At 35.1% G+C, this 27,761-nt stretch overlaps 1 protein-coding gene across 3 annotated transcripts in view; it reads left to right on the forward strand.

Annotated features, from left to right (window-relative positions):
• The first annotated feature begins 4,725 nt into the window (after window positions 1-4,725).
• Window positions 4,726-27,761, forward strand: part of LOC127862259 (uncharacterized) — a 29,471-nt gene continuing 6,435 nt past the window's right edge. The window contains exons 1-9 of one of the 3 annotated variants that reach the window (XR_008040520.1): window positions 4,726-4,778; window positions 5,003-5,018; window positions 5,215-5,438; window positions 6,408-6,547; window positions 6,737-6,982; window positions 7,207-7,301; window positions 7,743-7,846; window positions 8,307-8,421; window positions 8,726-9,409. Coding sequence is in view for 2 of the 3 variants with exons in the window: in XM_052401325.1 (XP_052257285.1) it covers window positions 4,734-4,778; window positions 5,003-5,018; window positions 5,215-5,438; window positions 6,408-6,547; window positions 6,737-6,982; window positions 7,207-7,301; window positions 7,743-7,846; window positions 8,307-8,421; window positions 8,726-8,922 (1,182 nt within the window). In the remaining variant the exon portion in view is untranslated. Of the gene's footprint in view, window positions 4,779-5,002; window positions 5,019-5,214; window positions 5,439-6,407; window positions 6,548-6,736; window positions 6,983-7,206; window positions 7,302-7,742; window positions 7,847-8,306; window positions 8,422-8,725; window positions 9,720-27,761 lie in introns of those variants that run through there. The other 2 variants (XM_052401325.1, XM_052401326.1) reach the window with 2 other exon arrangements.

A 27,761-nucleotide genomic window follows, 5' to 3' on the forward strand; every position in this document is an offset into this window, starting at 1 on the left:
TCCTCAAAAGAATTGAGTAAATAATGTCATTTTTGTCGCTTTTCACTGAATTGCGTGCACAAACAGAAGAAAAACTAACACCAAAAGCTGTCACTGTTAGTGTCGAATGCCCGCGAGATATTGATTTGTGCCAAACATTTTTACTTGTTATTCAAAACATGTGAAACAGATTATTTGTATTAAAAAAGTATTAAATAACAGAAAAAAACAACTCTTACTACGAAGTACCAAATAAAAAGTTATGATATTTTTACTCAGCACTGCCCTTCAGTGTTTCTTATCATTGAATGAACTTGTGTAAGATTCCCTTCAATGCTGCTTGGGTAATTCTCAAATAGAAAATGCAATTATTTAATCTATAAAATACGTATGATGAATATCCACACATGGGCAACAAATAAGTCGGGAAATACTGAGATCGTTTCGGTCGTTGGATTTGCAAAGTTTGTGTGAAAGACATAGAAGTTATGTGAAGATTCATTTGCGAACGTTCACAAACGACGTATAAGATTCAATGACGATGCATTTGCGAATGTTTACAAGGTGCTGAGTCATGCTCAACATAGCAAAAATGGTATAACAACAATATTTGCAAAGTACAATGACTTCAAATACAATGACATTTAATTTGCGGTTCTTATGTTCTGCATTTACTCGAAATGTCCTCTATCAGAGTACACATTTTGATAACATTGAATGTACTGTACGAAAAACAAAGAATTTACTCTAAGGCACCAGTCACGCTAAATTAAAGCACGATCATCAGATTTACCAAACAGAATCTCAAAAAATGAACAGCAATGAGCTTTTTCGAGAATCCTAATTAAGAAATTTTCTTTGTGGTCTCCGATTGCAAAGAAAAAAGACACCTCCGAGGTTTTTATCACAATCGGGGCCACCGCAAAACTATACAAGGGACCACAATGTTATTAAGTTCTTAATTAGGAGTAAATGGTTAATGTACTGCTTTTATCATACGAATGAATTATCATTTTATCAAAACAATATACAATTATTGCATTGAAGGCACACAAAAACGATCTGATTCACTGATAGAAAAGTAACATTCATTTAGGCGCAGCAATCTTCGATGGTTCTTAAGTAAATTATTGTTTGATAATATGACCCTTGAATACACCGTTATAACAATTAAATGCGCGCCAAACAATGATGTTCGTGAATTTGCCTTGTTTTAGAAATCAATGTATGCGTTTGGCGTGAAAGAAAACCACCAATCTTAGTTCCCGGATTGAACACTATGAATGAGACGACGCCTATGTTTATAAATAATGAATCAACCAGTCATACACTAAAGGCACACTTACCTAGACATTAAAAAATGTCCGAAAATTTTGAGTGTGCTACCTCGTGTCTTTTATATAATCGAGAACATTTGTTTATTTACTTAATAGAAAAAAAGCCAACGCAGAAAAAGGCAGATAAAAGTCATCTTAACAGTCGGTACAACAGAGAGACAACTCCATATGTGCAGTTTAACTGGCCATGTGTTCATTCAAAACTTACAGTGCAGATAGCCAGATAACCAGTTATGTCTGAATTAATGACCAATATTAATATTACAATTTCCATTTTCTATAATGTTAAGTAAGCTTTATTTACAACAATGTGTATTTAACTGAATTAGGTAAATCATCGTAAATGCTGTTTTAGTATCAGTATTATACAAAAATAGTTATGACAGTTGATAGATTTATATAGCTGACATGAAGGAAACACTTTATTGCATGACAGGCTCTATTTGGTACAAACATGAATCATTAAAAACAAATTTAAACAATCAGTTCTCCAAATTGTAATTAATGTTATATTATCAACTTGCATCCGTGTCTTATTTCATGTTCTGTATAACTTTAACCTAGTTTATGACGCTGTACACAATAAATATTTTAATTTTTAGTTCAGATATAATTTTCTGTACAATAATGTATTTTTTGTTTAATATGTCACACTTGTGTGCATTACGAAAGCAAACAAGCTTTTGATACTCCTTAAAAAACCGTATAAACATTCGCCAAATACTGACCAGGTTAACAACTTTACAACTTTACAAACAAGCTTACTATGATGATGGTCCAATACCTTTGTAGCTACATGTACATGTTTCACAATAATATTGCAATTTGTTATGAATCAGGTGTTATTATTAATGCACAAGATTAGTTTATTGAAACTGATAACTTTTAATTTGTAAAGCTCGATTGAAATTGTATAGCTCGCTGCAAACAAGTAATAATTAATTGTTGCTGTCGCACGTTTGCTCAATTAAGCTCAAGTAATAATCTCATGACCATTTTGCTTTTTTGTTGCGACCGTATTATGCGTATCTGGGATAGAGAGTTATGGCCCTTGTACTTTAAACGGCCCCTTGAAATCCTTTACTGGTATATGAATTTTTATTTTAAACCCTTCTTAGCTCCCTGCGATATTCTCCGCACAAGTAACGGGACAAACAGACGAATTGACGATCGGACGGTCGATGCGATTAATAAATGTGTTCTCAAGGGAGAAAAACGTTGTGAAGACGAGCAGTTGTGGTGTGTAATTTATGGTAATGGAATTCGTAATTTATTCATAATATCTTCCCCCAAACAACTTTTTAAAGTCGTTTAAATTGAAATGGTTTACCTTATTAGAAATGTGTTACCATCCGTCTGATCGTAGAAAAAAAATCACATCTTACTCCATCGTAACGGCCGATGGGTTGATGAACGACATGGTAACAACAGGTTTGCATTTTATCGCAATTAATGTGAAACTATTTTACGACTGTTATTTCTTGTTATACCAACGACAGGGCACATGTTTAAATACGTAATTCATAATAAAATAACATTTGCTGTGAATTTTGCAAACATATACATAACTTTAATCAAGATAAATTAATACGAAGGTATTTATTTATAAAAAACACGCTTGTATCTAGAAAATACGCCTCGATCTATATGCTTCTATACGAGTGAATATCGCATCGAATCGAATGATTCTCTAATCAATAAATGTTGAATTTTTCAACTTCCTATAAACCAGAATTCTTTAAAGCGTTATTTCGTTTGATTAATAGGCATACTTAATATGCTGCTAATTTTGCGAAAAAGGCTAAATAATGCGAATGTTTCAACATATTTAATAAATTTGCAAAAAAGGTAAAACATTGTGCTTTATAAAATAAAAATGCTAAACAGGCTGTACGTTTCAGTTTATTAAATAAACGTGCTAAGTAGGAAAAATGGACTTCAACATATGCTTATAAAGCTAGATATGAATTTTGTTCAAAACTACTAAAGTTGGTAAATAGCTTACAATGACTTGATAGGTTGCTGTATATATATGAATAAATATTTGTCTTGTCTTGTCTTGTATATGATAGTACAGGCTATAGGAAGTATGTTTGAGCCTGTGTAATGAACTTGCTAATTAGGTTAAATGGGTTAACTAGGCTGACTTTACTGACGCCTTACCAATCCTCATTCAATAGCAACGAAAGGTGTGTTACACAACCTTAGCTTTTCGGTTAGCTATGAATCGATTAATGTATCACATAAAAATATACTTTAACCATGAAAGAACAATTATAAACATATTAAAATAGCACAAAATTACCACGCCTTCGGGAATGTATGTTGGTGTTTGTGAGGATCGTTTGCGCAGTTGCATGAAGCAAAAATTGTTCGGTTATATGAATCAAACATTTGTCAGTTGCATGATGCAGACATTGCTCGGTTGGATGAAGTTGACAATACTCAGTCCCATAAAGATCCTCATACCAAATAATAATGATTGTATTGCTTTAAATAATCGGACTGTTAACCAATATTTCGTAAAAGATTATTGTATTAACACAATGAATTATCAATAGTTATATTTCTGGTATACGTAATGAAGCTTTAGTTTTAAGCAAACGATTGCAAATCTTTATAAACAAAAAGCAAAAAAACAAACCTATAGACTTTCGGGTAAATCGTTTTGAATCATATTTAATGAGTTTAAGTAGCAATTACACACTAACATAGGCAAATGCTCACGAAATGGTATAACAGCATGATGTTAAACCAAAATAAATATTTTAATCATGATAGAAAAATTATAAACATATTAAAAATAAATTACCACGCCTTTGCTATAGCGTATTAATATTGATTCATTATAAACCAGGTAAAATTATTTCGAAAACTTCAATTACATTATAAGCTTCATAATTGACTTATCAAAAACACTTTGATTTTGGTTAACAGCTAAATTTTGTCACATGACATATCGCACATGAGTCAGATAAAATGGGTGCTGATCTTGTTAAACAGAAAAATATAGAAATATCCTGTATGAAAAAATGATATCCGTGTTGTGTATTGGATGATCAAAATTTACCGATACGATTGGTTACTTGGTTCACGCCTACCAAAACGCTTTGGATTTAAACATGAACTTTATTAAACTTGCTACCAAAGTGTCTTTCAAACGGTTTGTAGACAACTTGTTCGAACAGTAAAAGTTCCAGTTGATAGTGTATTAAGATCCAAATAAGGTATCTGTACAAACACTTTATTTTGTAGCAGTAGTAGTGTTGTTTTTTTTTTAAACGTAGGGCTTTTGTTGACAATTAAATGAATCTTATGATAAATAACTAAAACTGTTTGAGATTGAATACAAGTATTCATATAATTGTTTTGAATACTATTCATCAAAATGACTTGTTTGTTTAGATGATGGCAGATATGAGGCAATCATGTATGATGCTTGGAATAGCAAGTTTGTTGTCTGTGAGTATGAATCTGTCGTGAGACCTTATTAAGAAAAAAGCAAAATAATGTATTAGTAGGACTTATAAAACAAAATATAGCTGAAAATGTTCGTGTTAATTCTTTGTTAAATCAATTATGACTTAAGTCCATAAACCGCAATCAAAATAATCATTTTAATAAAACAATAAGAATATCAATTTGTCCTGCACCTGCTTATTTTATAACATGTTTTTAACTTTCAGATCGGCGTTTTCGGATGTAAGTATAAGCTTTATGCTCCTTTTAAATGATTTATTTTGGGTAACGATCGATTTAGTATAAATAATTAAATATTATGATTAAAATAGTCAACAAGGTTTAAAAATGCTCGACTTATCTTACATTTTAAGTTTACTTAATGGAGTTCTAGCTGTTTATCGTGACCACGTGCGTTTATTGCAAATGTGATTTGCAGTTGAAAAGCGTTGTTATCGCAACAATTCCGACCCTGATGGTGTGTTCACGATGGTTTTACGTCAGACCAATGCATCCGCCGAGCAAATCATGGCTTTGGATACAACAAAAGCTCCAACAAATTGTACAAGCGTTTCTGTTGATCCAGGAGTAAACGAGTTGATCATCAAGTTCAACATAACAGCACAATCGCAATCATCTCCTGCTGAGAACTGCTATGTCGAGGTACAGTGTTACATACATCAATGTTTAAGTAATATCTATAAGAGAGTTCATGTGCGTAACAACTATTTTATTGAGCATATTAAAACGCTAAAACATGTTCAACCATGATGCTATTAATTCAAATACAATAGCTGTTTTTCGTTGTCAACATCAGCAATCTTCAAAACAAGCATACCAAACAAAAGTCTAAACCGCCTCTTTGGATCCTTTGTAAAGTAAACGTTTTTGCTTTGAATGTATTGATTATATGTTCAGAGTTTTCCCACACAAAGTGCTTAAATCACTGTTTACGCATTTTAAAGCGCCAGTTGTCAATATGGTTTTGTACTATGGGACTTAAATAATTTGCCTCTCCATTTTGATAAATAATTAAGGCAAATATAATAATAATACTTGCAATTACATGTTGAATTAATTGTTTAAAAGGAATTGTTCATTCATTTTGTCATAACATGCTTTTGATTTATAAATGTAAATTTTGGAATTAAAAAGATAAGTATAAAACAAGAAAATATTTTAAAAAAGAAAAAAGTTCGACTTTCCGGAGTCAAACAACTTATATTTGTTTAGATTGAACAGCTTCTAACCGCTTTGCCTTCAGAACTGATACAAAACATGGTATATGGTATACTTTGTATAAGTAATACACGTAATACAACGAGAACGACATAAACATTCCAAATGTGCAATACGTCTGCGTTTGCAACGGTTTATCATTATATACATTTCTAATTTTAATTACTCATGAAATGTTTTGCAGTATGACTACGTCATTCTGGTTATTATGCTCCCCGATGTTCAGTGTTTTTAAGGTTTTGAATCTTTGATAAAAGAAGGAGGAAAATTGTCATTTCGACATTCAATGAAAAAGTCATTTTAGTTATGACAAACGACTCGCGCTCATTCTGACAAATTTAAAAATGCATAAATCAGGCTTATAAACAAAACCAGCTTGTTCGTTTTTTTCAGTTTGTATCTCCGGACATCAAGGTGTATGTTGCAGTACAGCAAGACAAGGACTTCATCCAAGCCTCCGATCAGTTTTATTCAGCGACTTGTAACACAAGCGATGTCGATACCGGATTTCTAGAACTGGACCCTATGAACATGTTTGTTTTAAATAATTTTAATGTTGCTTTTTTATTTTACTATTTTTATTTTTCATTTTAGCATTATGTCTTAAGAACTGTGTTTTTATATCTACTATATTTTAAAATGTGTTGTATGGTGTTAGGTATATTTATGTAGGCATGATGATGATGGAGACCCGTAAACATAACTGTTTTTTCCGTTTCAAGCACCAACAACGCATCGTTCGTGCCAGCACCAAATCGAAACACTTCAGTGATTATGGAGTTAGTCGAAGAGAGCGGTGCTGTTACTACGACACCCATACTTGGACAAAACGTGAAAATCAGGACAACCTATTACTTTGACCCGACCGCCTTGTCATCGGAATTCCCGAGGGGCCTGCACAACTTTGATCTGACTGTCGGACCAGATGATAGCAGCAATTGGCGGATACAGCTGATAAATAATGCTGGGTATATTATTGATTGTGCTTCGGTGACGTTTGCCATTGTTCTTCCTTTAAATGGTTATTATAATGATGATGATGATGATGATGATGATGATGATGATGATGATAATAGTAGTATAAGTAGTATTAGTAGTAAAAGTAGTTATAGTACAATTCGTGTTATTCGTAATATTCTTATTATTGTTAGTATTGGTATTATTACATGAAACAGGTATTATAATTATACAGATGTCTTTCTATGTCGGCCAACATTTTCGGAGTAAGCCAGACGTATACTTACAACGCAGCCCAAAGTGCTTCAGGCAAAAACGTTTTCGAAACAGGTAACTTCACCCATGGTATATTCGTGTGTTTTATTTAAAATTAAAATGACTGTCCATTGATTTAATGTATTGAATAAATGACACTTACATTTCACGCTCATGTAGTGGTTATGGTTTTAGTCGCACCATTTAAAGAATGATAGCTTATAACGGATTATATACGTACGACCAAACGTATAACGTATAATTTCAATAAGTAATGTTCATGTATTGGTTGATAGCCTGTAAAAGCCTTATGCGTTATGTAATATCATACTTAAACTTAATGTTCAAAAGATTAAATGATATTGGATATTCATGTGTATCAACTTCTATAAGTAACATATAATTGAAATACTGCGCGTGGTTGGTTTTGGGATGTACCTTAAATGAGCTCTCCACTGATTGGTTGTTTTGTATGTTGAATTTGGTTTTAATACACATACATTATAATATTTTCAGGTACGTTCAAGGTTGTTATGTTCGCCACTACCAAACAGCTTCACTTTACTGGGCGCTACCTGGCAGAATGCTATGAGAGCGAAGACAAGTGTTTCGATCAGCCGGTAAGAATACACAACGACCACAACTGACCAATGAATTAATTAAATTGAAACTTGCGCAACCGCTAACAAACATATGTATCTAGTAAACATATTTATTTAGCTGCATTCTGCAAAAAATAATTACAATAAATCGACATTAAACATTATGGAGAGATAATGATAAACTGTACAGTGGTAAATGTTAGATTTCTCAGGAAACCAACATGTTATTTAATGACGGAACGATAGCGTATGGATATTTACCCAAATGGTTACACACAAACCGATAAACATCAAAACTATTGACGTTCAGGCATTGAAATTCAGGAAATGACAAAAAGCTGGTTTTTTTAAGTAAATAGTATAACCATTTTTATAAGCTAAATACGGTTAGGGGTATGTTCCACAATGATATATTTTATTCAAACAATGTTTGGTCTATTTTGACCTTGCTTTTAATACTTTTTCTGGTTTCACCTAGGCTTATTGTTTAAATCTAAATGGTCGAAAAAGAAGGGCAATTGATATAGAAGTAAATGGAACTTATTCGCTGAGCGTCAACATTGGTCTGCCAGGACAATCAACAACTCAACAGAGTAAGTATCTACACAGACTTTATTTATACATAACAAATTGAACAAAAACAGGAACACATTTATATTGTTCATGTACACAATATATATTTAATCATTAACATATACTTTTACTCAAAACTAACAGCTATTTATGTCCATGCCTCTGTCTTTATTTTGCTCCAATAATTGTCAAATTTTACAAGAATAACATGCAAGATACAGTACTAACATGCATATAAATCGATTTTGACATAAACAGTTAATACAAATAAAATTGTGTTAACTATTCGAAATAAACGGTCAGAACGGTAATGTGTATTTTCAGATGTAGGCCCGACCAAAGACATCAAGGCACAGGAATGTGTCGCAGACAAGACCTACTGGATCCTCGCTGTCGTTCTTGGTATAGTCTTGCTGATTGTTACCATGGTGACCATGTATATCTTCTGTCGACTGCGCTCTGAGCAACAGCGTGTCGAAATGATAAATGGGAAAAACGGCTACACAAATAAAGCTTTCTAAGAACGTAACACCTGTCTAATCGGATCATAAACACAGTTTGTTTTTATTCGATCAATGTGGTTTTGTTTCTTTTTACTTGCTATTTGTTTGATAAAATCAGATAAGATATTCGAAAAAACAAGTTATTCAAAATCTCCTGAAATGTTTATGTTCTGAAATCTTTATGTATGAAAAAAGTACCATGGCCCACATTTGTATCGTAAAATATCGCCACTTAAATTCTGGAATTAAGGAACTCCTTTTGTGTCCGTTGCAAATAATGTCACGATATCATTTTAATTTTATACTACGTTTCCATGGTAAGCTGTGTTTCTGTTATAAATCCGAATATTGCACACATATTAATCAGATTTTCTTTCTTGTTTTATTGATGTATATATGTTTTTCTGAATCAGGCGCTTAGATATCAAAATATGACATGTACACGAAAAAAAACATCAAATAGATGAAGATCGCAATAACTTCCCTCAGCAACAGAATAAAGAAGGTTAAGGTTTCTTCAAGTAACAGTTCGAAGACTTGTTTCAAGCGACTTTACTAAAAGTGTTTATTTGAATTGTAGATTGATTTCTAGTTAATATTTATTGGTTATCTCGTTTTGTCTACATCAGACTGAAAAGAGTGTTGTCAAATTGCTTTTATGTTTACCTTTAATTTTATTATTGAATAAACTTCCTTACAAATATTTTCTTGTGTCCTATTTATATAAATGCATTATAATTACTTTCGTGTGTTGGCTTAAAAATAATTTTAATCGAAATTCATAATTAATTTAATATTCTTAAGTTCCATGCATGACTTAAATACATTTTCAAAAGTAACTTTTTTCATGTTATTTAAGTTCAGTCAATTAATAATAAATGCACGCGCTCTTAACTGTGTTGTTTTCTACGATGGTCATCTCATTTCAACTGTAAAAAGATTGACCCAATGTAAACATTTAACCGCGTACTTACCTATTTGGGATCAATGGCAGATCTGGCAGATATACCTGTTATATGTGCTTAGAATCTTGAAATATGGCGTTGTATACACATATAAAATGTTGACCCGATCGAGATACAAATGCAACTTAAGAAACTCATACAGTTTAAGAACGTCAAATGATAGGAAAAAAAAACAAAAGCTTTTGACAGTTCAAAATGCGAAATTGTCTTTAATTCATACACATCCTTAAGTCTCTTGCTAGCATGTGTTGAGGAGTTGCTATTTACATATAGCTGCCTGAAGCAAGTAGCTATTGCTTAAAGGTTCATAGGGTATCGGTTTTTAACAAGCAACAATCACATGCTTTACAAATAATTTTAGTTATTTATGGAGTCGCGTTCTGAGAAAACTGGGCATAATTCATGTGCGTAAAGTGTCGTCCCAGATTAGCCTATGCAGTCCGCACAGGCTGATCAGGGGCGACACTTTCCTCTTTTATGGTATTTTTAGTTTCAAGGAAGTTTCTCCTAACCGAAAATCAAGTTTAAGCGGAAAGTGTCGTCCCTGATTAGCCTGTGCTGACTGCACATGCTAATCAGAGACGACACTTTACGCACATGCATTAAGCCCAGTTTTCTCCGAACGCGGCTCAATTACTCTCTTACAACTGTCAGATACAAAATGTGGAGCTTCGTGACTACCAGCCTGTGTGTACTGAGTATCACTTGAAATGTTTCAAAATAACCCGCTCTGAACTACAGCCTAGCATATGAGTCGCGTTCTGATAAAACTGGGCTTAATGCATGTGCGTTAAGTGTCGTCCCGGATAAGCCTGTGCAATACGCACAGGCTAATCAGGGACGACACTTTCCGCTTTTATGGTATTTTTAGTTCCAAGGGAGTCCCTCCTTACCAAAAATCAAGTTTTGACGGAAAGTGTCGTTCCTGATTAGCCTGTGTGGACTGCACAGGCTAATCTGGGATGACACTTTACGCACATGACTTAAGCCCAGTTTTCTCAGAACAAGGCTCATATCTTTGGTTGTTTTAATATACGATGAAAGGACGATAACACGGATTTAACCGGCTTTAATCATTTGAAAGTGTTATGGAAAACTTATTCATTGTCATGTATCGTATTTAAAACACTAGATGACAAGAATTGATTTCCTGATAAATCCATTTCTTATTTGCATCACATAGTCAGGCAGTGGTGTCTTTTGAGGAATCGAAGATTCAAGTTTATTGTATTTGTTATATTATTTAATCGTTTTAGAACGACCAGATGGAGAGAACAGTTTCATGAAATAAATTATCATTTTTGAGATATTAAATTACTAAGTTTTGTTCATTTAAGTGACAGTAACCTTATCTTTGAACCTTCATGTGAAAACACTAGGTTTTGCATTATCTACATATTTATTCGTCTTTAAAACATACCAAGCTTCATCGCAGCATTGTTAGTGCATAAAAAACATCGCAAGAGCAAGGTTTTCAGGCGGGCGGAATGTCGGACACACATAAATGACGGACACACATAAATGACGGACACACATAAATGACGGACACACATAAATGACGGACACACATAAATGACGGACACACATAAATGACGGACACACATAAATGGCGGACACAATACCTATAGTCATCTCCGGTGTAACCTGTATGGAACGACAAATACGTGACTAGAATCATGTGTCAAGAAAAGCCAAACAAGAGGTGCAGAGCACCATACTACATTGTTTGTTTCGAATAAATGTATGATAGGACTTTCGGTTTATCTGAACTTCTTGCAAACAACTACATAAACTCAGTAACAGATGATGGCCCTTCTCAAATAAGAGGAAGTCTTAAAATGGTGATACAACTATTATTTTGTTTTACCAACTGCAACGCAATTTCTGTGCCCAAGTAATGTTGCCGTGTTATTTATATAAACGCTAAATTTCGATTTGTAGTACGGCAATCTACCAACTGAGCTAGCCCAATCGGCTAGTATAAACTTAAAAAAAACATAAACAGATGGTCATCAGATAGTCAGGCTGGGTAATTATTTTAAGCCGTTTTTTTTTGTTTAAATAAATTTATTGCGATTGTATAACAACTCAAAATGTCTCTATGGCGTCATCATGAAAGCTTCACGTGGTCACATTCTTCTTAAAGATATAATTTTTTCCGATTTACGTCCAAGCCTAGTGGCTCACTCGTCTCCACTCGCAAATTTTGCGTTTTGCCATTCGCCATGCTTACCTGACTATCATGAAGAATTGTCATGTATGTGCGCTATACATGAGTACATTCTTCGTGTCATTAATTGAAAAAAATGCTTGTCACATAAAATACGGTATTTAGTTCCTTGTATTCTATGTTAATACTGCTTCAGTCAAATCATTAGCATGCGATTAACTGTGCACAATTAACATATTTGTTTTAATCCATGTATGTCTAGCGTGTAGAAAAAAGGCCTTGACAAACAGTGTAGACCCAGATGAGACGCCGCATATGCTGACTTTAGAAATAATTATACTAGACATCCCGAATTTTGGAAATAAATTGATCCAATTCAGAAGGATGGGAGAGTCCACTAGGCATAAATGGGTTAAATCTTTTAGTACGAGTCCACACGTTGTAATTACACATAACTGAGAACTGAACTCTAGACAATTTAAACGCTATGTCTTATTCGCAAAGCTCACGTGAACTAGACATGCAATAGTAGCACGATGTAAGCCGAAAATTTGAATGTAGATGTAAAGATAACATAAGATATCTGATTAAATATTTTTTTCAAGTAATCGAGTAATCAACATGAATGAGACTTAGCAGCATTTTTCGGCGTCAGCTGAATACGCCAGCTTTTCACCTTAGCCTGACCTTTGTTAGCGTCCAATAGAATTCAAATAAAACTTCCCGCGGCCAAGTACAGATGAATACACTTCATTGACTGCATTGGCTGATTTGATAATACCACTAGAACATTGGAAACATGTCCGCGTCTTTGTAACACTGTTTTACTGCGTGTTCAGCATGAAACAGTTTTATCTCTAATAAAAAGGCTTTATAGATAGAACAGTTTTACACTCAATCTCGACATCAATACAGTTTGTGCGTACATCTTTTATTTTCAGAGGATTTTCAGCGCGAGAACGTTGTGTACTTAAAGGCCATGTTCTCATATTTAGTACTGACTTCCATATTCCTGTCAACATGTTATATATAAAAGTATAAAGAGCAGTGGAAGCGATGCCTCACTTTAATGTGTTGCATTTCAACCCGCGAGGTATAAGGGGTCAGTTCGCGGTTAGTGTGTTTGAATGTCAGAGTTTATATACAGGTCAGACCTTCTGTGCTGTTCGGAGTTCGCGGTCAGTTATATAATAGTTATATAATAAAGACGCTATAGCGTGAACTAGGTGAACCAGAATTTTCTTTACCACCAGAAAGATGTGAAATGAAGATATCCAGCGATATTATTTTATGGCATGTCAATAATAGATTCTTAATGTGTTTTCAACAATACCATGATAAATATTATTTTTAATTAATTAACAAGAATTATTCCATCATATTTACTAATGTATTATTGCAGCATATTGACTAATGTATTAAGTATGAGCGCGATGATTCTCGATACTGTTAATAATCGAATCAAATACACGTAGCAATTCCCGATAAACCACTCAAACAGGTTTGTTCGAAGAACGCGCGTATACATATTTAAAATATGTACGGAGACTTCGCGTGTGGCCGGTTGACTTTGGTTTTCTTTTTTGTATCTATAGGTTTATGACCAGCAATATGTAATAATGTAAAATAAGCCGCGAAAACTCCGCGTAACAACCCGTACTGCGTTTGATGCAGCTAAAAACTGCACAGAAAAAGATATTAGCTATCCTTGATCTCATTCATTTAAATCTTTACCTTCCATAAACTCCAACCACAATCAACGCCGTATATCTTTTTTAAAGATATTTCTTGTTAATACTAAAAACGCCCACACATCAATAAGTATGTGAATCCTACAAATCAAATATACGAGATTATATTGTCCGGTTTTTGGTCAGAGAACTTTGCAAAGTTTGGGAATACAGTTAACAGTATAAAAATACTGCAATTGGAGAAGTACAATTTACACTTGTGATTAAATAAATCTTTTAAATTAAACTTATAATGGTGTTAGCGTTCTCTCAGTTAAACAAATTTATTAAACGGTGTTTTATTGTTCAACTGAAGACATGTTTCAATGCTGATGCTTGCGTTTTATATTGTCTATATTGTCACTTTAGCACTGAACATAATTTCATGACCGCTTTTGCTGAGCGTAAAATATGCGATTAAAACGTTAGTTATAGTAAACACAGGAAGGCGTAGCAAAGCCTTTAACAGTCGTACGTTTTCATAAATGATAAGGGTTTAATACATATTTCGAGTAATTGACATCTCGCCAACTGTCAATCAGAATCTTATCTAAATATCAATCGACCAATCAGAGATCAATCAATCGTGCGCGCCGTTGCTAATAACCTGTCCGCCATTTTCAAGACAAGCCGAATGCCTAGTTCTCATTTATTCAACGAGTTTCGTTTATTTTGTTCGAAAACATAGGACATGACATATAAAAACTGTATAAATAGAGGATATGTGTTCATGTCAGTGTAAGATAGTTTGTAATTTCACGAGTGAACATATTTTTTTTTCTGTGACCACTCGTGGAATAACAAACGATCTTACACTGACATGGACAAAAAAAATATGCCTCTTTTTCAAGAAACTAAGTAACAGCTGTGTCCCTTTCGCTGAAAACTTACTCTTTTCCCTTGGCGTGCCTCAGTACATTTCAATAAACAAAATGACGTCAAAAATATAGCGAAGTTATCCGGTTTAACTCTTTTACAATGTAAAAAAACGGTGAAAAAAGCGTAACATAAAAAGAAAATTCGTTGGATTCGATTGAATGTCAAATTTAATTCACTCGCGATCATAAAAAATACAGAGTTAATTTTGATATGAAATAGAGGATATTTGTTCATGTCAGTGTAAGATCGTTTGTTATTTCACGAGTGATTATAGAAAATTTTATTTTATCTTGAGTTACTGCTACTGCTGGTGGAGCTGGTGCTGCTACTGCACTGCTACTGGTACAGTGACTACTATTATTACTTCTACTACTACTACTACTACTACTACTACTACTACTACTACTTCAACTACTACTATCACTACTACCAGTCCCATTACCACTACCACTACTACCAGTCTCACTACCAATACCACTACTACTACTACTACTACTACCGCTACTACTACCACTACTTCTACTACTATTGCTGCTACTACTACTACTACTACAACAACAACTACTTCTACAACAACTTCTACTACTTCTACTACTGCTTCTACTATTACTAATGCTACTACTGCTACTACAGCTACTACTACTACTACTACTACTACTACTACTACTACTACTACTACTACTACTACTACTACTACTACTACTACTACTACTACTACTAGTACTACTACTACTGCTATTACTATTACTACTGCTACTACTGCTACTACTGCTACTACTGCTACTACTGCTACTACTGCTTCTACTACTACTGCTGCTGCTACTACTACTACTACTACTTTTATTGCGTTTACTGGTGCTATTCCTGCTGCTACTCTGCTGCTACTGCTGCTGCTGCTTCTGCTACTACTGCTTCTATTGCTGCTGATACTGCTTCTACTGCAGCTACAACTACTTCTACATCAACTACTGCTACTGCTGGTTGTGCTGTTGCAGCTAATGCACTACTAATGTTACTGCTTCTACTGTTATTACTACTACTACTACTACTACTACTAGTACTACTACTACATCTACTACTACCACCACAACTACCAGTCCCGCTACCATTACCACTACTACCAGTCTCTACTACTACTACTACTACTACTACTACTACTACTACTACTACTACTACTACTACTACTACTACCACTACTACAACTACAACTACTACTACTACTACTACTACTACTACTACTACTTCTACTGCTACTACTACTTCTACTACTACTACTACTACTACTACTACTACTACTACTACTACTACTACTACTACTACTACTACTACTACTACTACTACTACTACTACTCCTACTACTACTACTACTACTACTACTACTACTACTACTACTTCTACTACTACTACTACTACTATTACTACTACTACTACTACTACTACTACTACTACTACTACTACTACTACTACTACTACTACTACTACTACTACTACTACTACTACTACTACTACTACTTCTACTACTACTACTTTTTCTATTACTACTGCTACTAATTACTACTTCTGCTACTACTACTACTTCTACTACTTCTACTACTACTGCTGGTACTACAGCTACTACTGCTACTGCTGCTACTACTACTTCTGCTACTTGTACTAAGACTGCTGCTACTCTTGCTACTACTGCTGCTACGGCTGCTTCTGCTTCTACTGCTGCTACTGATGCTACTGCTGCTACTACTGCTACTTTTGCACCTGCTGCTACTGCTGCACCTGCTGCTAATGCTAGTGCTTATACTGCTGCTACTGCTGCTACTTGATCTACTGCATCTACTGCTGCTTCTGCTGTTACTGCTGCTTCTGCTGCTACTGCTGCTATAGCTTCTTCTACTCCTACTGCTTCTACTGCAGCTACTGCTGCTACTGATACTTCTGTGCTACTGCTTCTACTGTTGCAGCTGCAGCTGCTGCTACTGCTACTGCTACTGCTGCTTCTGCTGCTTCTGTTGTTACTGTTGCTTCTGCTGATGCTGCTACTGCTGCTACTGCTGCTGCTGTTACTGCTACTACGAGATGCCGACATTTTTTACTTGTAGCTTAAAAAGGTGAATATAACACCGTGCTTGCAGTTGAAATAAATACTCCCACATCGGTCGACATGCGACGCTTGCGCGATATTTGCTCGATATATCGCGCGAGTGTCATATCGTGCGTCGCGCGTCGTATCGTGCGTCGAGAGAATGTCGCGTTTCGACCTAGGGATTTTTAGGTCGACAGGCGACATTTTCGCGACATTTGCTCGATATCGTGTCGAGTGTCATATCGCATGTCGCGCGTTGTATCGTGCGTCGAGAGAATGTCGAGTGTCGCGCTCGATGGTCGACACACGACATTCAAGCGACATTCAAGCGACGCACGATACGACGCGCGACAATTCAGTCGACAGTCAAGATTTTCTGCAATATTTTTTTTTCTAAAACCCAGTGCGAAATGCGACACTCAAATCTTGATTGTCGCATGATTGTCGCGCGTCGACTTCAACTGTCGAGTGTCATATCGTTCGTCGCTTGAATGTCGCTTGAATGTCGTGCGACGACCTCGAAGGTCGACACGCGCCAATCAACTTGGCCCTATCCGGATTCCGTAAGTTATGGCTCTTGCACATTACACGGCCCATTAAAGCCCTCGAATGGTATATGCATTTTTATTATAAACCCTTCTTAGCTTCCTGAGATATTCTCCGCACAAATAACTGTACACACACAGACGGAAGGACGGTCGGACGGACGATGCGATTAGTAAATGTGTTCTCAATAGGGGAAAACGTTTGTGAAGACGAGCAGTTGAGGCGTGTACTTAAATGCAATCGAATTCGTAATTTATTAATATTATTTTCCCCCAAAAAAACTTTTAAATTTGTTTAAATTGAAATGGTTTACGTCATTAGAAATGTGTATCCTTCTGATCGTAGACCACTTTGTAACGGCCGATCGGTTGATCGCATTAATGTGAAAATATTTTACGACTGTTATACCCTGTTATTCGAAATACAGACAGACAGACAGACAGACAGACAGACAGACAGACAGACAGACAGACAGACAGACAGACAGACAGACAGACAGACAGACAGACAGACAGACAGACAGACAGACAGACAGACAGACAGACAGACAGACAGACAGACAGACAGACAGACAGACAGACAGACAGACAGACAGACAGACAGACAGACAGACAGACAGACAGACAGACAGACAGACAGACAGACAGACAGACAGACAGACAGACAGACAGACAGACAGACAGACAGACAGACAGACAGACAGACAGACAGACAGACAGACAGACAGACAGACAGACAGACAGACAGACAGACAGACAGACAGAATGTTTTATTGACGTAAACTTTACAGTTTTTTGTCATTCACAAATAGTCATATATCATCAGTTATTCGAAAGACAGAGCTAACGTTTTAAATACGTAATTCAAACAACAAAATGTGCTCTGTTTTTTGCATACACACATAATTATATAACTTTAACCAAGATAAATTACCTCGCAGGTATTTATTTAAAAAAACGCGTATCGACAAAATACGCCTGGATCTTTATACTTCTATACGAGTGAATATCACTTCGTATGAATGGCTCTCTAGTCAAAAAATGTTGAATTTCTAAACTTCCTATAAACAGGAATTCTTTAAAACGTTATTTTGTTTGATTAATTGGCTACTTCATATGCTGCTAATTTGGCGAAAGAAATGCTAAATTTTGAGTCTGTTTCAACATATTGAATAAATTTGCAAAATAGGTAAAACATGGTGCTTCATAAAATAAAAATGCTAAATAACATGTATGTTTCAGTTTATTTAATAAACGTGCTAAGTAAGCAAAATGGACATCAAAATATGCTTAAAAAGCTAGATATGGGTTTTGTTTCAACCTACTAAATAAAGTTGCTAAATAGCACAGAACAGAACAGAATCGTTTAATCAGACTTAAGCATGTCAAGCACATCGTCATTTATAATCGTATACAATAACAGCATGAAGTTAATACAAAAAAGTATAATCATTTCGAAGAAAGATTAATTTACAATAAAAGAATTAAACACGTAATCGTGTTTTCTTGAGAATGTTATAACATAATTTCAAACGTAGTGTAATAATTGCAGCACTCATTATATAATTTTGCGACAAGTTTCACAAGTGAATATAATTTTTATTTCAAACTTCATATGGAAGATATCACTCGTTTTTTATGCATTCAAACCTTTGAGTCTTTTTGACAAAGAAAAATACATTAAAATGAAGTCATATGATGGGCACATATAACCGCATAAATCCAACTTTATATTAAAATGTTATTTTCATTCCTAGTCAAATGGAAATTATAAATATGGGATAGGAATGCTGATAACTTTAAAGCTGTTTGTAATAAAAATAATACCTCAAATTTACACTTACTTGTTAAGTATTGTATTAGTGTTAATATTAGTACTTTCCCATTTGTTGACCACCTATACGAAAATCGAAACTATAGTTGATCTATAGGGATATGGTTCCGTAGCGAATATTAAAATCGTATCATTTAGAGGGCAATCCATAAGTTCTAAAAGTAAAATCTCCATCTATATACACTAGTCAATTTAAATTGTATCATACTCCAGCGTCGACCATCGATGCGAAAAAAATATAGATGATCCAGGGGTATGTATGCCACAAAATAACTTTCCTAACAGTTACACAATACATTAAATATTTGATTAACAAATTAAAATACAAACAGCACAAAACATACACAAACATGATATAGGGGTATTAGTCCTTCAGCCAAGTACCCAAAATTGAGGTGGGGTGTACCAGTAAGGGGGGCAAAAATACACCTATATATCTTGAAAGATGCATGCCAGTAGCATATGAAAATGGTTGATAACAGTCTGGTACTGGCAGCTTTTGGTATTTTTTTCTCCTTTGAAGATGGGGCCTCAATCAGCTTAATTTTCATAAATTGTCTGGGAGAAATCGAACCGAAGTAGGGTCAATATACACTTTGACCCCCCAAATATTGCTACAAAACGTATTTTAACTGATCCTGGTACGGTAGAAGGTCCTTAAAAACATATTAAAAGTTTACCACAATCGGACCTCCGGATTTTTTTTCAAGATGGCCGCCAAGATGGCCGCCGAGACCTATTAATGATCATAACTATGTAACTATCCAATCAAATTTGATGAATTTAGTGTTTATACATAGATTTCAAGGGGCAAAGAACACATAATGATCATCAGAAATTGATTAAGTTTAATTTAGTACACACAAATTCAACATGGCGTCGAAAATGGCCGCCATGATGGCCGCCAAAACCTATTTATGATCATAACTATGTATCAACTTAAACTTGATGATTTTGTTGTCTATACCCAGGTTTCAGGGGGCACAAAGAACACATTAATATCATCAGACAAAGTGTAAGTTAATTATGTTACACAGAAATTTAACATGGCGTCCTTAATGGCCGCCAAGATGGCCGCATAGATGGTCGCCAAAACCTATAAAATGATCATAACTATGTTACTATCCACTCGAATTTGACGATTTTGGTGTCTATACATAGGTTTCAGGGGGCAAAGAATCCATTTAGATCATCAGACATTGTTTAAGTTAATTATATTACACACACATCCAACACAGCATCCAAAATGGCCGCCAAGATGGCCGCCAAAACATATTTATGATTATAAAATATAACTATGTAACTATCCACTCAAATTTGATGAATTTGGTGTATATACCCAGGTTTCAGAGAGCAAAAAACACATTAATATCACATTTATATCATCAGACAAAATGTAAGCTAATTATGTTACACAGAAATCCAACACGGCGTCCAAAATGGCCATCAACACAATACGAAGGACCACAAGTCCATAACTTGTTACTCAAACGTTATGGTTGTTATATAAAATGCCATAGTTTAGGAGACAAGAAACACTTTAATCGAATTGAGGTTATCACTAAGGACTTAAATCATCATAAAATCCAATTTACGACATTTGGAAGAGAGAATGAACCAGCACATGACTTCATGATAGGATCAGGTTTTACTAACTTCTGTAGACTTGATTTTTTACCGTTGCTGAAATCATTGAAGATTAATTACAGCCTGAATAAGCACGAGTTCTTTCAAAAGGTTAATATTATACACTTTGCGTTCCTTTGACTATTTCTTTACATACAAGCGGAAGTAGATGGCCTTATTGTCCCTTTCGGAGTAATGCAGGATCAAGATGAGCAAATCTGTATCCTCGCCCACCAACGTTGTGGTGCTAAAACGGGATCGTTATACTGTATTTAACAATTTGAACTTCCGGATCCCCTGAAGACAGAACAACATAGCATCCAATTTTAGTCAGAGTTGTGCTGATCAGAGCAATCATGCCGGCCTTGTTTCTGTCACGAGACAAAAAGTCTTCCTTTTTTACATGAGCATTCTGTTTCTTTGCTGAAACTCACAATATTATTCACGTTTCCGGTGCGTTTTGTGTTTGTTATAATCACCGTCTTCGTAGCCATCGAACCCCACTATCGCTTGTCCGTAATGCCTTTCACTGAATCTACATAAGAGTCGGCTATTGCGTTATATGAGTCGCTCTTCTCCGTGGTTAACGATGCAGCAAAATGCCACCATCATGCATCTGTTTCATGATTACAGTTCATCACAGCCTCACATGATGTGTCCTCAGCATACTCTCAAATTGCCTGAGCGATCTGAGGCTTATCTGCTGTACAAAATATGTTCTTGGCTATAAAGAAGGCAACAGGATGGGAGCTCAGTTCATAAGACAATACGACTGCAAGGAAAGGATCTCCATATTTTGACACCACCAGGAAACGCTGGAACAGAAGAGCAGGATCAAAAGCACTGTCAGAAGCGATCTTAACAGCCAAGCTATTCCAAAAAGATTTCGCTCTGTACTTCTCGTGAATTTATAAGCAAAGACCGACTTTCCTATGATATCTCTTATGATCGTTTTCCCAACCGCCTCAATTGCATGAACATTCACATGTGACCCAGCTACTATCTCATTAACCGTGTTTCTGAGAGTAAGGTCAGCTGTGTATGGTGATCAGGTTGTAATCTGTGTCTGCATTTTCTCTAGATAAGAAGAATCCCCTTTGATGCACGCTTCAGTTGAGTCCTTGTGTTGTGGACTTGAAGTAAAGGTCAGGTCTGTGAAATCCTGCATCGCACTGTTTTGCTCGGATGTTGCAGATAGGGTCCAAGGGGTTTGCATTTCCTCAGTCATTTCACTGCCGCGAGTTAGACCACATGTGCTCTATAAAAACATCATCAACGTTCGCTCAATAACAAGATCAAGTCCTAGCCCAGCCCAGCACTGATGGCTCCTACAAACAACGTGAAAACCAATACCGAACTTTCGATAAACGTCCGGGTGCGTTTCCTCTAGGTTGCTTATTTGCTGCAGATATATGTAGTAATACGCAGATTGCAGGTAATGTATCCAGCAGCAGCAAAGATGGATATCAATTTGGGCACTGCCTAATGCATCAACCAACACCCAGTACAATATGGTTTTATCAACACCCTTGAATTGTTAATCATAAGCTAATAATTCAGCCATACTATGCTTTTCTTTGAGGTCTGGACAATTTCATGTGTCTACTTCTCTGTAGCCCTCTCGAGTTTGATTAAAATCGCATAACATATCATCTGCTAGCGTCGTTTTGCCCCTCAAAAGGGAAGAGTACAAATCATTGGCATGATCTAGCAGCATCTGAATGTCTGGATCTTCCTTGGTCATTTTTGCTGAAAGCTGGCTGTGTATGCACTTTTCAACAATAAGATGGTCCCGTGAAGCCCTCTGGACAGCTTTTCGTGTCACAATGTGCACAATTGCATTTCTCAATAGACAGCCTGTTTTGAGAGCGGTTTCTTGCATGAGGGATCCTTTGCCCCCCTCCCCCCCGCAAGTTCATACGTTTATGAAACATCCCAAATTCTGAACAACATTTTCAACTACTTTGTGGCGCATCAATGCTGATCTCGGCAGCTTTCCAATACAAGGGTTGGTCAAACGTTACAATGGTGAAAAGGTTGAGGCAAGGTTGCAAACTAAGACTTATGTTTACAGAATGCACGCTTTGTCCCCATTGTGCATATTAATCATAGGCAAGAATCTGACTGACAACAGCCCAGGGTACTGTCTTTGCTGATGCAAGATACGCATCATTCCCTGCAAATTCAGTGTTGCCTGAAACTGAAAAATATCGATCCTCTTGTCAAAATCCAGAAATCACGGCAGGTCCAAACTATGGCGTTTCACATAACAAGCATCACGTCAAAAGTAATGGACTTGCGGTCCTTCGTATTGTGTCATTGGACGCCATGTGAGATTTCTGTGTAACATAATAAACTTAAACTATGTCTGATAATCAAAATGTGTTCTTTACCCCTCAAAACCTCGGTATAGACAACAAAATCATCTAATCTGAGTGGATAGTTACATAGTTATAATCATTAATAGGTTTTGGTGGCCATCTTGACGGCCATTTTGGACGCCATGTTGGATTTGTGTGTAATATAGTAAACTTAAACAATGTCGGATAATCTCAATGTGTCCTTTGCCCCTAGAAACCTATGCATATCCACCAAAATAAGCAAATTTGAGTGGATATTTACATAGTTATGATCAATAATAGGTTTTGGAGGCTATCTTGGTGGCCATTTTAGACGCCATGTTGGATTTGTGTGTACTATTGTTAGCTTTAACAATGTCTGATGATCTTTATGTGTTCTTTGCCCCTTGAAACGTAGGTATAGACACCAAATCTATTAAAGTTGAGTGGCTAGTTACATAGTTATGATCAGTAATAGGTTTTGGTGGATATCTTGGCGGCCATTTTGGACGCCATTTTGTAATATAATAAACTTATACAATGTATGATGATCTAAATGTGTTATTTGCCCCTTGAAACCCATATATAGCCATAAATTAATCAAATTTGAGTGGATATTTACATAGTTATGATCATTTATAGGTTTTGGCGGCCATCTTGGTGGTCATTTTCGACGCCATTTTGGATTTGTGAGTACAATTGTACACTTAAACAATGTCTGATGATCTTTATGTGTTATTTGCCCCTTGAAACTTAGGAATAGACACCAAATTCATCAAATTTGATTGTATAGTTACATAGTTGTGATCATTAATAGGTATTGGCGGCCATCTTGGCGGCCATCTAGAAAAAAAACTTTCCGGAGGTCCGATTGTGATAAACTAATGGTATGTTTTAAAAAAGCTTCTACCCTACCAGGTTCAGTTAAAATACCTTTTGTAGCAATATTTTGGTGGTTGAAGTTTTTTTTCATATATTGACCCTACTATTTTGGAGGCTCGCTAGTTTTGATGAACTTTTCTTGCAATCTCATTAATATTCATAGATATGCAAATGTACTAATTTGCATGTTTAATTGCAGATCATAATAGGTAATAATCATAATCTTCATTTTAACACCAATTTTTTTTCTAGAACCAATTTTGAGAATTATACTAGTTCACTAGCTATTTTATTCAAAGCCTGACGGTTGCCATAGAAACAGCTCAATAATAACTTATAGCTGCCCAACTAAAATTCTTATCACACATTTTGCTACTTTATATTGAGTACACAATCAAGTAGGATAGGTGTTGTTTTGCCCCCCTGAGTGGTACACCCCAACCCATCTGGCTGATTGACTATATGTAAGCGACAAAATTACTTTCGAACAATTATACAATACATTCAGTATTTGAAAAACAAATAAAAGGACAAACAGCACAAAACATACACAAACATGATCTAGGGGTATGTATGCGTCAAAATTACTTCATAACAATTAAACAATACATTAAATATTTGAAAAGCATATAAAAAGACAAACAGCAAGAAAACATACATGAACATGAATATTCAACAAGAGTCGGGTGTATGAAAGCTTTGAGTGCTGTGTAAGTCATCGATTTGATAATTTAAATTGTAGACATTAACGTTTCTATTAGTTGGAAAGCTTTTTGGCAGTATGTTGCTAACTTTTTTAAAGTAGTTTTATTTTCCTTTTGCATTAGTAGAACATATTTAAGCATACTCGTGTGTGTATAGAAATATTTTGAAAGATATTCTTTCCGAATATGGATATATATGGGGCACTTTAGGACAAAATGAAACTCGTCTTCTATATCATTAAGGTTGCAGAGGGTGCATTTTCAATCTTGTCTAGACACATTATTATGACGACCGATTTCAATATTTAATTTGTGGGATGATAGATATAATTTGACCAATACATTTCTGTATTTTGGATTTTCCAACTGTATTATATATGCTGACTTTTCACAAATAAGTTTTATTTCTCTGTATACATCTAGAGACGTTGAGTCTTCTAGTCCTGATCGCCAATCGCTAATATAGATATCGCGAAGTCGGGCTCTGAGCTTTGGGATGAATGTTTCTATTCTAACAGAGTTCGGATTTATCCATATTTCATGTAAACCCGAGGATTAAAGTATCAGACGCACTTGAGATGCCCAGTTTGAACGAACATTGTTAACATTTATGTTTTTTAATTTTTCGTTTAAAACGGTATGTAAAATACAATTTTCTTGTTTAACCGTGTGTATCTTTAACAAGTATTTAACCATTCTAATATATCTTTCGATATACATTGGAAATCTACCAAATTCTCTATACAATGCAGGAGTATTTGTAGATGGTTTTACATTAAGGACCCATTTACAAAATTTGTTGTGTACTCTTTCTAACGTTTCACCTTGATTAAACCCCAAACTTCCGAACAATAATTTAATACTGATAGGACATAAGCGTCAAAAAGGTTAAACATGATATTTATTGGTACTTGGTTATTCTTAATTAAAGACATAAGCGCATGTAAAGATCGCAATCCTTTCCCCGCATGTGTTTTCATTGCTAGAGCGAATGACCCGCCGCTGATAAACACAACCCCTAAGTAGTTGAAGGAGATAACGAGTTCTACCTCTTGATTATTATAAAACCATTTATCGTTAGCGTCTACCCCCCCCCCCCCTTTCGAAAGATCATTACTTTAGTTTTTTCGATATTTACAGTTAAATTCTATTTTTGACGATATCAATAATGACTATTGAGAGAATTTTGCAGTCCATCTTTAGATTCAGATACGTGCACTGCGTCGTCAGTGAATAGCAATAAAAAATAGCGATTTGGTCAATATTTATACCTGCATCTATATTTTCTTGTAAGTGCATCTCAATATCATTTAGAAAAAGAGAAAAGCATATCGGAGAGGTGATCTCCCCCTGGAATAGGCCGATGTTGCTATTAAAGAAAATTGACAATGTTCCTAAATGTTTTACGCAAAGTTTAACTTCATTATACATAGAACGTAGCACGGATAGTATTTTCCCGTCGATTCCCAAATGTATTAGTTTGTACCACAGTCTATTCCTATCAATGCAGTCATATGCTTTACGATAATCCACAAAACAGCAAAACATTTTTTTCTTATTTCTTATTTGTCTCTGTATCAACGAGTGTAAAATAAACACTAGGTCTATACAGCCATAATTGTTTTTAAATCCAAATTGAGCATCCGTTAAAACCGAGTGTTCATCTGCCCATAATATTAAACGCTCGTTCAATACTATTTTGAACAATTTAGAAAAACAGCTTGTTAGTGTAATCCCCCTATAATTATTTGGGTAGGATTGGTCACCTTTTTATGAATGGGGATAATCATGCCCGAGGCACAAGCACGGGGAAATGACTTTGAGTTCATTACGTGATTAAAAAATGTGTTAAGCGGGCGGACTATTTGTGGTGCACATACCTTAAAATAGAACATTGTCAATTGATGGTGATTTATTTACACCAAATTTCTTATTAGCTTTTAAAATTTCAGTGTCCGAGATTGGGCTATCTAGGCATTCAAATGTCGATCCAATGTCTTGATCATTATCAAACTGACAAATAAAGTTTGAATAATCATCATTTATTTGTGTGTAAAGAGCCTTCACATTCTTAATTGGTTGCTGTATGTGCTAATAAAGGGTACAGGAATTATGTTTCAATCTGTATAATGAACTTTCTGAATAGGCTCTCTATGCTGACTTTACAGACGCTTTACCAAACCTCATTCAATAGCAACGAAAGGTGTGTTACAGAACCTTAGCTTTTCGGTTAGCTATGAATCGATTAATTTGTCACACTAAAATAAATGTTTTAACCATGATAGCAAAATTATATACATATTAAAATAGCACAAAATTACCACGCCTCCAGGAAAGTATATGGGTGGTTGTGAGGATCAGTTGCGCAGTTGGATGAAGCAAACATTGGTCATTTGCATGAAGCAGACATTTCTCAGTTGCATGAAGTAAAACATACTCAGTCCCATGAAGCACATATCATCATATCAAATAATAATTCTCGTATTGCTTTAAATCTTCTGACTGTTTCGAACACATATTTGGTAAAAATGTATTATATTAACGTAATAAGTTATCAATATAGGTTATATTTCTGGTACACGTATGGAAGCGTTAGTTTCAATGTTTCATGATGGCAAGCCTTTATAAAGAAAACGCAGAAAACAAACCTATAGACTTTTCGGGTAAATCGCTTTGAATCAGATTTAATGAGTTTAAGTAGCAATTACGCACTTACATAGGAGAATGCTCACGAAATGGTACAACAGCATGATGTAAAACAAAAATTAATATTTTAATCATGATAACAAAAGTATAAACATATTAAAAAAAGAGCAATAAATTACCACGCCTTTGCTATAGCGGATACATATTAGTTCATTATATACCAGTAAAAAATGTTTCGACAACGTCAATTACATTTTAAGCCATTTAATTGACTTAGCAAAAACACTATGATTTTGGTTAACAGCTAAATGTTGTCGCATGACAAATAACACATTAGTCAGATTAAATGGGTGCTAATCTTGTTTAGCAGAAAAATAAAGAAATATTCTGTATGAAAAAATGATATCCGTGTTGTGTATTGGATGATCAAAATTTACCGATACGATTGGTTACTTGGTTC

The sequence above is a fragment of the Dreissena polymorpha genome, chromosome 16, assembly GCF_020536995.1.
Source record: "Dreissena polymorpha isolate Duluth1 chromosome 16, UMN_Dpol_1.0, whole genome shotgun sequence".
In the NCBI taxonomy this organism is placed as follows: Eukaryota; Metazoa; Mollusca; class Bivalvia; order Myida; family Dreissenidae; genus Dreissena; species Dreissena polymorpha.